Source organism: Schistocerca americana, chromosome 3 (assembly GCF_021461395.2).
Source record: "Schistocerca americana isolate TAMUIC-IGC-003095 chromosome 3, iqSchAmer2.1, whole genome shotgun sequence".
NCBI classification, from domain to species: Eukaryota; Metazoa; Arthropoda; class Insecta; order Orthoptera; family Acrididae; genus Schistocerca; species Schistocerca americana.
The window spans coordinates 652,078,352-652,090,559 of NC_060121.1; the positions used below are offsets into that span (position 1 = coordinate 652,078,352).

The 12,208-nt window shown below is 45.2% G+C and overlaps 1 protein-coding gene across 1 annotated transcript in view; it reads right to left on the reverse strand.

The window, feature by feature from the left end:
• LOC124606756 (peroxisomal membrane protein PMP34-like) overlaps positions 1 to 12,208 on the reverse strand; it is a 70,150-nt gene that overhangs the window by 10,885 nt on the left and 47,057 nt on the right. The window contains exon 5 of the mRNA XM_047138806.1: positions 10,112 to 10,231. Coding sequence (XP_046994762.1) covers positions 10,112 to 10,231 — 120 coding nt within the window. The remainder of the gene's footprint in view (positions 1 to 10,111; positions 10,232 to 12,208) is intronic.

The window sequence follows — 12,208 nt, forward strand, 5'->3', positions numbered from 1 at the left end:
CTATATGATACAGATAACTCATGATGAACAAGAACAATGTAGATAAGTCATCACCAACTTATCCAAACTAACTCAACAACAATTAAGAAGTCCATCCTGTTTAACACACCACCTCTAGAAGAACTGATCTCTCTCTCTCTCTCTCTCTCTCTCTCTCTCTCTCTCTCTCTCTCTCTCTGTGTGTGTGTGTGTGTGTGTGTGTGTGTGTGTGTGTGTGTGAGCGTGTGTGTGAGCGTGTGTGTGAGCGTGTGTGTGAGCGTGGGTGTGAGCGTGGGTGTGAGCGTGGGTGTGTGCGTGCACAAAAACATTTTTCTTCATGCACGTCTGATGCATAGGTTACCATTAAATTAATGATTTCTTAAGTGGATTGACTTATTTGTTATTTTAAAATCTGTGTTGTTCCCATGAAATTTCCTATGATCCAAATATGTTAACAGCCAAATTAATACTTGTTTATTGACTTGTAATATGTTTTACTTACTAATGATATGGTATTAAATGGTTGTTCACTACCTAGAATGAAAATGATCTAATTTTTCTTCATGGAAACTAGCTTAAGCTTAGAAAGTTTTCCAAAATCTTTGGTCTTTAGTTAATTAATGTAAGATCTTTGATGAACTACTAAATTAAATTCATGAAGAAACTCAATATTCTGGACTGCTTCTTTTGCTCCACAGATGAATTTTTATTTAGATATTTATAGCTTACATAGTGAATGGAATTTCATAGTTTTGGTAAAGTATAGGTCCTTTTACTGTTATAATCCTGTGCGAGTGGTGTAATATACTTGGTGGCCCATATAAATTTTCCACCTCTAATAATGAAAATTATTTCCAGTCCAATGACCAGTTGCAAGGGGTTTATGGGAACGGGATCGGTAATCGGGATATAGAAAACTTAATTCCCATATATGTCATAGCTCATACATATATCTAAAAACAAAGATGATGAGACTTACCAAACAAAAGCGCTGGCAGGTCGATAGACACACAAACAAACGCAAACATACACACAAAATTCAAGCTTTCGCAACAAACGGTGTTGCTTCATCAGGAAAAAGGGAAGGAGAGGGAAAGACGAAAGGATGTGGGTTTTAAGGGAGAGGGTAAGGAGCCACTCCAATCCCGGGAGCGGAAAGACTTACCTTAGGGGGAAAAAAGGACAGGTATACACTCGCGCACACACACACACACACACACACACACACACACACACACACACACACAAGCAGACATTTGTAAAGGCCTTTACAAATGACTGCTTGTGTCTGTGTATGTGCGGATGGATATGTGTGTGTGTGTGTGTGTGTGTGTGTGTGTGTGTGTGTGTGTGGCTCCTTACCCTCTCCCTTAAAACCCACATCCTTTAGTCTTTCCCTCTCCTTCCCTCTTTCCTGATGAAGCAACCGTTTGTTGCGAAAGCTTGAATTTTGTGTGTATGTTTGTGTTTGTTTGTGTGTCTATTGACCTGCCAGCGCTTTCGTTTGGTAAGTCTCATCATCTTTGTTTTTAGATATATTTTTCCCACGTGGAATGTTTCCCTCTATTATATTCATAGCTCATACATATTTACACTTGACACTGCATGTGTACAGAATGAAGCATAACAAAGAACTGACTAAAGTAAAGTTAAGATGGAGGCTCGACAGAGCACTTAGAGTTCACAGATATTAAGTTTCGTGGTCAATACGAACTATCGATGCCACACAGACCCCCCACCCCCGCCCGCAGTATGAAGTACTACAGATGTCCAAGGGTGACGGCGTGTGGGCCTACATGGAAATCGTACATGTAGGCAAGCACACCACAACTACTTCCATCTCTAGCGAGGTGGGTTGTGATGGCGAAGTGGCAAGAGGCAGGTCCACTCCATAGTCCGTCAACCACCGTGGCCAGATGAGATGGCGGCCGGCCCAGGAGTAAGTGCGTGAGGTGGTCGATGGTGTGGTGGAGGCGTGTGGGGCCCATAAGCGGATCGAGTCATCTGCAGAAATGAAAGCACGTAGAGATGCTCGGTCACACTCGCGCATGGGAGTGTGAGGTTGTGTGCAATATTGATGTGTAAGGGACCGTCCGATGGTGGGGGCCACAGTATCTGTCAAAAGAATGACCCCTCAGTTGTCGAACGTCACTACAGAAACGTCGTTCACTCGGTGCGGCAGCACATTGCAGGACTGATGTTGGAGATGAGTGAGCGAAACCTGCGCAAGGTGAAACGGGGTGAGGTCGGGAAACCAGCGAATGGTGGTGAACAGTCTTCGGCGGAAGAGGTGTGCGCGCAATCAAGGATGGATCGTCTGCAGAGTCCGACAACGGCAGTGTGAGACCATCAGGGTCAACGAAAGCCGGTTTCAGGTGATGCAGAGAAACTGTCTGTGTGCGGTCTTTAATCATGATATCAAAAGTCATGTCCCCCAGGCACAGGACGTTGTAGTGGCCAAGATAAGGAGGTTGAAGAGGCTGCCTAACCGCATCATCACACAGCATGACATGGGAGCAGTTGGAGAGTGCGGTGGGAACCTGATGGGCAGGTGCAAAAGCATTTGTTGAAAATGCGTGCGCATCCGGCTAATGAAATCTGGCGAGGGGGGGAAGATCCTCGCTAACCTGGGGGAAGAATAAGTTCCCCTGGTAGGGCCGGATTCTCGCCAAAAACAAATTCGGATGTAGTCCCCTGTAGGTCAGGTTTATAGGTCGAGCATAGACCAAGTAGCACCCATGGGAGAGCTTCCGAGCTTCTGACCAGAGACAATCGTGACATCGAAGGGCCATCTTGAGGGTGCGGTGCCATCTCTCCATCAACCCATCGCTTTGTGGCTGATTGGCAGTAGTGTGTACTTTTTTAATACTGCAGATATTGCAGAGGATGGTGAAAAGGGAGGATTCGAACTGTTGACCCTGATTGGTGGTGATAGTGGTCGGGCACCCGAAATGAGCAATCCACGAGTCAATTAAAGCCTTGGCTACTGTCTCAGCAGTAATGTTAGGGAGAGGGACAGCCTCGACCCAGTGAGACAAACATTTGATAGTTGATAAGACATATCTATGGCTCTCCAAAGGAGGAAGAGGCCTGATCAGATCAATATGTATGTGACGGAATCGTCCTGTGGGAAAGTAGAACTTGCCCAGAGGCGGGCAGGTTGGCGACTGATCTTTTTGCGCTAGCAAGTGACGCAGCTGCGTACCCAGGTGTGAGCGTCCCGTTTGATATTCTTCCAAACAAAACGTTCGGACATGAGACGTGTGGCGGCTCAAATGCCCCGGTGGGCTATGTTATGCAGGGCATCAAAAACCTGTTGGCTCAGCCCAGGTGGAAGCATAGGGTGTAGGGTGCCAGTCGAAGAATCACATCACACCTCGTCGGAAACGCCAGGAAATTTAGCCTTTGTGAAAACAAGTGATGTTTGTGGGTCTCGTAGGAGAGCCTGAGAAGCTTCGTCAGAAGCTTGGAGGGAGGCCAGATCGGAAACATCAACGATGCAGGAAACAGCAGATCTGCGAGAAGAAATCCGCAGCAATGTTATCTGCACCCTTGATGTAACGGAAGTCCATTGTGAATTGACAAACCAGGTCAAGGAGGCGGTAACAATGAGGGGGTGGGTCCTCAGGTGGGTTGCAGAACGCTTGTGCCAGTGGTTTGTGATTGATGAGGACGAAAAACGAACGTCCCTCGACATCGGTGTGGAAATGTTTGATTGCCTCATAAACAGCAAGGAGCTCTTTATCGAAAGCAGAATATTTTCTCTGAGCCGTAGATAGTTTCAAGAAATGAAGGGGAGAAACGGTGTCGCCCTTGCGTTGTTGCAACGTTGCCCCCAACGTGATGTCGCTGGCGTCTGTAGTGATGAATAACTTGGCCGAGCGGTAGGGGGGAGTGAGTGTCACAGCACGAGCAAAAGAAGTCTTCAGAGCCTTGAAGGCCTCTAGCATCAGAGCAGTCCAAGAGATGGGTTTGATACCAAAAGTTTGTTTGCCTGATAGCGCATCCATCAGGGGTGCCTGAACAGCGGCGGCAGAAGGCAGATGGCGACGATTGTAATTGATGGTGCCGAGGAAACAGCATAACTCTTTGTAAGTAGCCAGTGGCAGCAGAGACGTGATAGCCTGCACACGAGATCTGGGAGGCTGTATACCATCAGCGGAGACGGTGTAACATAGGAAGGAGACTGATGCCTGGTGCAACTGAAACTTGTCTTTGTTGACCTTAACACCATTGGAGTTCAAGGTCTGGAGGACTGTAGACAGATGATTTTCAAGTTCCTCCACTGAGCTGCTGAAAACAAGAATGACGTCCAGATAAGCAAAGCAAAACTCAAACTGTCGCAAGATACATTCAATGAAACGTTGCCACGTTTGCGCTGCGTTCTTTAGGCCGAACGGTATGAAGTGGTATTGGAATAAACTGAGCGGTGCGATAATAACCGTCTTAGGAATGTCTTCCGGCACAACAGGAATCTGGTGGTAGGTGCGTTTAAATTCAATAACGCTGAAAATTGTGGCACCCGATAACGTGTGTGAAGTCATTGATGTTCGGCATTGGGTAATTGTCCACGATGGTACAAGCGTTTAAGCGTCTGTAATCGCTGCACATTCGAAAAGATCCATCGTGTTTGGGGACGAGGTGGATTGGTGAAGACCTGTTCCTGTCTGAAGATTGCAGAACACCTGTCGCCAAAAGTTTATTAATTTGCTGCCGGGCCACGTGCAACTTGATAGGGTTGAGGCGTCGGACCTTACGCCTAATAGGAGGGCTGGCAGTGGTAACTATTTAGACTGTCATTCAGTCTGTGACGGAAGAAACTGAGAACTGCACATAAGATTGGTTAACGCCCTGGCACCGAGTCTTCGGACGAGTAGGGCGTGACGAGGTATAGCCGATGGTGCAAGTGGGGAAAGGTAGCACAAAAGTCACATGTCTCTTACAGGAGTGTGGCGTGTGCTTGTGTGGAGGGGGTGCGTGCATGCTCAGCGCCGAGTGAAGGGGAAGGGGCAGCGACTGTCCGCTGTTAACCTTGCGCTGGACAACCGGCATGGGCGAGAGCAGCGCTGGCGTCGCACATGGGGCCTCAGTGGCCGCTGGGTCATGTGGCCGGTTAGTGAGAGAGGGGGAGTTTTTATCAACACGCACGGTAGCTGTCAGAGAGGTGGGCCTGGTCGCAACGTGCACGACTGTCATTAGCAGCACTGTTTGAAACACATGGCACTGGATGAGGCGAGTGCGATGGGGGGATTGGAACGTCACACGCAAGTAAAGTTTGTGGACTAACCTGATGAGAGTTCGAGCTAGGCTTGGCCGAGCAATTTTGTTAAGGTGGCGGCGCCGTGGACTGCAGTTGCAGAAGTGAGGTACGAGCCCCGATGAGCTCGCTGTCAGTGGATGTGATGCGTTGTGTCAACTTCTCATTGTCCTGGTGGAGTTGCGTCGCCGAGTCATATTCTGACAGTAGATCAGTAATGCAGGTCACAATGTTGCCCACGAGGGCACAGCACTCGCGTATATCGTACGTTGCAGTGGAAATAGAGAGTTGGACATAGGTGCGGGTGCATGGTATGTGAGTGTTCGTAAGATGATGGAGCACTGAACCCTGTATGACATTCAGAGATAGTTCGTAATGAGAAAAAAAATCCATACAGAGGATCAGTTCATTGATGTCGGCAAATTAGAACTTCCACGGAAAACGTAGAGAAGGAGATGGGGTCACCGTACCTTTACTGAGCCCGAGGTAGGTAACATTGTTGAGTTGACAGCTCGTAGAAGTGACTGTCTGTGAAGAAGAGGGTGGAGCCATCGAAGTAGGTATGATCGACACATCAACACCGGTGTCGACCAGAAAAGCTAGACCTGATGCAATGTCAGTCACATAGAGACAACCACTCGACCGGGTGGACGGGTGAACGGAGTGTAATGCAAGAGGACGCCTGTTAGGTTCCCCGCAGGACTCAGCGTCTCTTAGTTCCTGCGGTCAGCATTTGGGTGTTGGCATAGCAACCTGTACTTCTTGGCGTCGTCGCTGAACACTTCAGCAGAAAGGGTGAGCTGGGTGAGGAGGAGGTGAAGACTACGACAGCGGGAGCAGCTTGTCCTCGTTGATTTGTTCTGGTAAATAGACCAGTACGTAAGGTGCATGGGCGATCCTGGAGTGCTCCGACAGCGGAGAGACACTGCCAGGAGAAGTAGGCGAGGTGATGGCGGAGCAAGCCCTGCCTCTGCCAGCCGAAGGCCAGTATGTGGGGGTAGCTGTGCCGATGAACAGTGTGGAATGAACTGGCTGATGTTGCCACAGAAGCGAATACAACTGGTCAGCAACGCATAGGCAGGAGCCGATGGACTCTAACGAGAGTGGTAACTGATGGATCTGTAGATCGGTGGACAGTTTGGCAGACTACACAGCCCATAGTGTGGCATCAGGCATGGTATGCTCGTTCACAAGCAATCGAAGGCAACGCCAGAATTGTGAGGGGGTGCATTCCCCCAGATGCTCCTCGTAGAGAATCTTGATTATTAACTCTTGTGGCGAGCAGGCAAGTTGTTCCATTATAGTCTTCTTTGCGAACTCATATTTTAGTGCAGCAGGCGGCGGCGAAAGGAGCAGGTCACAAATCAAATCTGAGTGGTCGTGGAGGTGTGCGACGAGGCAGAGAATCTTTGAGTTTTCATCAGACACATGATGTAACTTGAACAGATGTTCGATGAGCGCGAACCACAATGCCGGGTTCTCCTCATATAAGGGCGGTAGCTTCGGCAAGCGGCCAGGAGGGGGTGACGATGGTGGCTTCGGTGTGTCCTGGGGAAGCGGCTGATCTGAGGTTAAGTCAGAGACTGGCGCAGTAGGCCTGGATTTAAACCAGGCGAGTGAATGTGTAGTTGCAGCAGCTGGTATAGTTGACTGTGTGTCACGAAAACATGGCACGGCAGGCATGGACAGTACCGTGGAAATGGGCAGATGGCACACGAGGGGGGCCCGGAAACTGGACCATGAGTGACGAGTGCTGGATGGAAACGACCCGCTTCCGGAACAAGGCGAAAGACCGGCGTGGCAGACACAGGCCGTACTGTGGGAGCGGCAGGCGGTTGAGCGACCGGAAACAAGGACCCCCCGCAAGTGAGGGGGGAGTGTGTGGGGGGGGGGGGGGTTGAGAATGCCACCCATGTGGAAACTATCTGATGCGTAACATGCCTGTAGTGTATGTGGCGGACCACTGAGGTGAGGCAAGGGGTCCATGTTACGTGAAACACTGAATTGTGCATGTAAATTTGACACAACTGGAACTCCATGTGCATGGAACGGATCCAGCACGGGTTGTAGTAATGGCGGCGTTGCACACTGCCCGACAGTAACTGATGTAGCATGCCGGTGGGTGGCTAAACACGTGTTTGAATGGAGATCACTTTGTTCCTGAAACACTCAATTTGAAGAGACACAATTCGAAATATTGTTCAGTTCACAATTCACTGTTGGATGGGCATAATCCACTGACACGAAGCCAGAGTCCATTGTTCGCTCTAACGGCATAGTTGTCGACCATTGAAAACTAGTGAGGTTAGCACACGGCGTTGGTGGAGAACGTGAATCACTGTGCGTAAATGATGAATACGCCGTTGGCAAAGAAACGACGAAACTCTGTAAGCGGAGTCGAGCTACCACATCTTCAAACAAGGCATTGTTTGGTGTGGTCATTGTGTAGTGCATGTAACCTGTTGCATAAACACTGGCGCGGAAGATGCGAAACATGAACGAACTGCGGGGTCACCACTATGGGAACGAGATTGATAATTGGGATATAGAAAACTTAATTCCCATATGTGTCTTAGCTCGTATATATTTACACTTGAAACTGCGTCCGTACAGAATGAAGTGTAACAAAGAACTGACTAAAGTAAAGTTAAGATGGAGGCTCGACAGAGCACTTAGAATTCACAGATATTAAGTTTCATGGTCGATACGAACTAGCGACACCACAGGTTCATACAATAATTAATTATAATCAGTGTGTTTTTGTAACTTAATTAATAACCAAAAAAGAACATTACACCTGTTTTTTTTCGCATGTGTAACTACTCTGTATTTTGGCTCCAGATAATTAATTTCTTAAAAAAACAGATTTACACTTATTATGCCTCATACATTACAGAGAAATATTGCTTTTAGAACAGGGATTTTATGTTTTCCTTGTTGTGGGACACATGAGACACAGCATGGAAGGTATGCTACTCTCAATGCCAAAAAGTTTTACCAAGACAGGAGATGGTGGATAAGAAGCGTATTGATCTCTGGAGTATTTGAATGAAGTGCAATGGAATCTTCTGTGTCATCTGAACGAGACACAGCCAGGGCAAGAGCACCACAGGCGCAATGATGCAAGCAGGTGCCAATGCCATAGAGACTCGCCACTTGCGCGAGTTCCATCAGCACCACGGGCAGCGCTGAGGATGAAGACATCGACTTTGCCTCAGCCAATTGCTGGCTGAGTACAATCTGCCAATGACTGGACAGCAACAGACAGAAGCCTACTCAGAAGATAGAAGAGCAGCTCTCTCCCACTTGGTTATATATCGTCGTCCAGGGCTGACTTTGACAGGGAATGTTATTTACTGAACTCTTAGAATCGGACAGACAGTAGTTGTAATTGCAATTACTATGTACTGTGAAGTTTACCTACGATTATTTTCACTCGGCCATTGAGGGCCTTTTTAGTGTTACATTACAAGCAGTGTTACAGACTTCAATAATCAACTAGTCACAAAGAAAAGTAAAACTTTTAACTCATTTCTGAGACTACGTTACTAATTTGTTGGAGTGTTGTAGAACCTTCGTTCTCCTATCCTGTTACCTGACCCAGACATAGCTGTGTAATAGTGGTGTACTGTACCAGAAGCCATTTCACAATCTCGGCCTACTGTAACAGCGGCAACTCGGCCTCCTCAGCAGTAGCAATGAGGCCTTTACAAAACTGGCGACGAGGGTTTACAAAAGAATCAATGTCTCTGTACAATGGAAAGATGAAAAGGTCTGGCTTGGAAAATGTGGTGGTGATAAGTTAATTTCTTTTGAACTGGATTCACAGATTCACTGGATTACATGATAATGTTTTTACCTGTAACTCTGAATATATTTATTTCCCACAGTTCCAATTTAGCCATTTTCAAGTGGTTGCTGCGGGAATGCAATCTAATTACACATACAATTAAAAAATACTTACCTGAACACTGTAGAACAATTTGAACAATGGCAACTAGACTCTTAAAAACTTATATGCAGTACATCAGCACATTTAAAAGGGTAAAATGGTCACCAAGAGAAAATAAACACTCATCGCCATTAATGACAAAAGCACTGAAGAACATCTACACAAAACAGAACACACAAATCAACACTGGGTCCACTGCAGGTATTCCTCATCAACAGAAAGATAATATTTCTAAAAATTACACTGAAGTATTAACATTAAAAAGAAAAATCCTAATAGACCTTACATAGCAAAGGTTTAAATATGCAACCTAGACATAACAAAATCTTCACTTTTCAGGGAATGACCCTGAAGCAGATTTTATTTGCCAGGAAGATGACAAAAGTTTCTGAAATATGAAAGGAATTATTCTTAATGATTACCTAGCAAATGATAAAACATTAACCTGTGACCATTATACTGGTCATCTGGACCATCTCCGACATGAATTTGTTAATGCAGCACTGAACTCTTGTACTGTTAACTAATTTCAGTATACTTTCCAGCAATCTTCTGAACTGATAAAGTATCTCTATTTCAGCAAGGCATTCTTCCATCAAACGTGCAATAGTCTACCTAGTGGTGCATCATTCAACTAACCACAAAAACAGAATGTACTCTTACGCTCCATATGTTTTGCCTGGCCTAAAAAGCATATTCTGCCTCACAAAAACTAATATTCCACAACCCCCTCCCCTCCACACACACACACACACACACACACACACACACACAAACACACACAAAATGTGTCATACCCATTTGCAAACCAATCACATTTATTTACCTTCATGTGAACATGCAGCAAAATTTAAACACAAACTATGGAAAATAGCCTAATCACTGACTAATTTCACAAAATCATGATACATCTGTCTACTCACCAATGAGGCCAGTGTATTCAACACCGTTACTTTCATGTGACTTCTTTGGCTGTACACCTTTCATTTTCAGTCGTGTGTTAACAACCCATAATGGAGTTGTCAGAAGAACATTAACAACACCTGAAAAGCATTTAGGAAATTGTTTAAGAGCATTCACATAGAAAACTGTAATTGATTACAGAGTAACAGGAATTACACATAGATAAAAGTGGAAAAACTATGAGGGTGGTTTGGAACGTTCTTGGTATCACCACTAGAGGTCAGCACTAGCGCAATGTGTTGTTCACGTGATATTCATTGGACTGTTGCCTGTAAACATGTGTCACATCAGTGCTCTTGGAAGAGAACTGTGACGGTGACGTGGCTCTGTTGTTGTTCCCACGTAGTGACTTGCAAAGATGGAAAAAAATTGAGATTCGAGCAGTGATTAAGCACTTTGTAAAGAAAGGTACGAAATCAAAAGACATTCATGGTGGTTTCCAGAATACACTGGGGACTCTGCTCCTTCATATTCGACTGTTGCCAAGTGGACAGGAATTTAAATTTTGTTGGGAGAGCTTATACGATGATCCACGCAATGGTCAACCAAGATGTGTCACTACTCCAGAAATCATTGCAGAAGTGCACAAAATTGACGCCGAGGATCGCCAATTGAAAGTGCGTGAAACTGCTCACGCTTGTCAGATGTCATCTGAAAGGGTATATCACATTTTAACTGAAGAATTAGAAACGAAAAAATTACCTGCAAGATGGGTGTCGCAACTCTTGACGTGTGCCTGCATACATGTGCTGTTGCCATGGCAAAATTACACCAACTAAGGTATGAATTGTTGCCACACCCGCCTTATTCACCTGATATGGCTCTGTCATACTTCCATTTCTTCCAAAAACTGAAAATTGAAAATTTTTCTTGGTGGACAAAGATTCACTTCAAACGAAGAATTGATAGCCGGAGATGACAACTATTTTGCAGGTCTGGAGGAAACTCATTTTCGAGATGGGATCAAAGCACTGGAACATCGTTGGACCAAGTGCATTAACCTATGAGGAGACTACATTGAAAAATAAAGAAAGTTTCAGTGATGTAAGTCCTTTTTTTCTATTCTGCTCTGAGAACTTTTCGAACCACCCTCGTATTTGTATGGAGTGCACACAAACCAGCCAGCCCGCCCGCCAGCGCGCCCCCCCCGCCCTCCCCCCCCCCCCCCCTCTCCCCACATACACACATTACACAGCTGACAAGAACAACCAAATCTGGATCAAGAAGTTACCCCACTTTGTCAGAAAAAAGGGAAAAGTTGGAGGAAAGAAGTTATCACAAGACAGGGAGGGAGGAAACTATCAAATGATTATAAGGGAGAACTTAATATACATGTCTACAGCAACTTTCCTTAAATAGTACCAGTTTTATAATAGCTTACTACATTACAAGTTAAAAAACAACAATTATGCAATATGCTTGTGATAATAACCAATTATGAAGTGTACACGCTCCAGTTAAAATAGTGTAATTCTGAAGACACTTAGTGGTAATCAAAAATATGATACATGTATCCATCGAAGCACCACTGTTTTATAGATAAGAATGGGAACCAGTGATGAGCTTCCCGTTCCCAGCCAAATTCAAAACATTCTTTTTTTGCTTATGTAACATAACACAATCTAAACTTTGTTAAATCAAAGATTATGGTCTGTGGTCTTCAGTCTGAAGACTGGTTTGATGCAGCTCTCCATGCTAGTCTGTCTTATCCAAATATCTTTATCTCTGTGTAAATACGGGCAACCTTCCATCCACTTAAACTTTGTTACTACAGACGGTTATTTCATTCACAAAGGATGGAATTATGAGGGTTGCAACAATTGATACCTACAAACAAATTAGTTTTCTGTGTCGATCACTTATTTATTATTCCACTACACTTTTTGATTGTTCACACAATCAATTTCAGGTTGGGAATCGTTTAATTACATAATTAATTTTACTGAAGAGCACAGATGCTTTTCACAATAGCAGACCAAGGGCAGTGTAGGTTATGTTGCATCTTAGAAGGCACTTTTAAAGTTAAAGAACATGAATTTGATAGTAAATTGTACTTA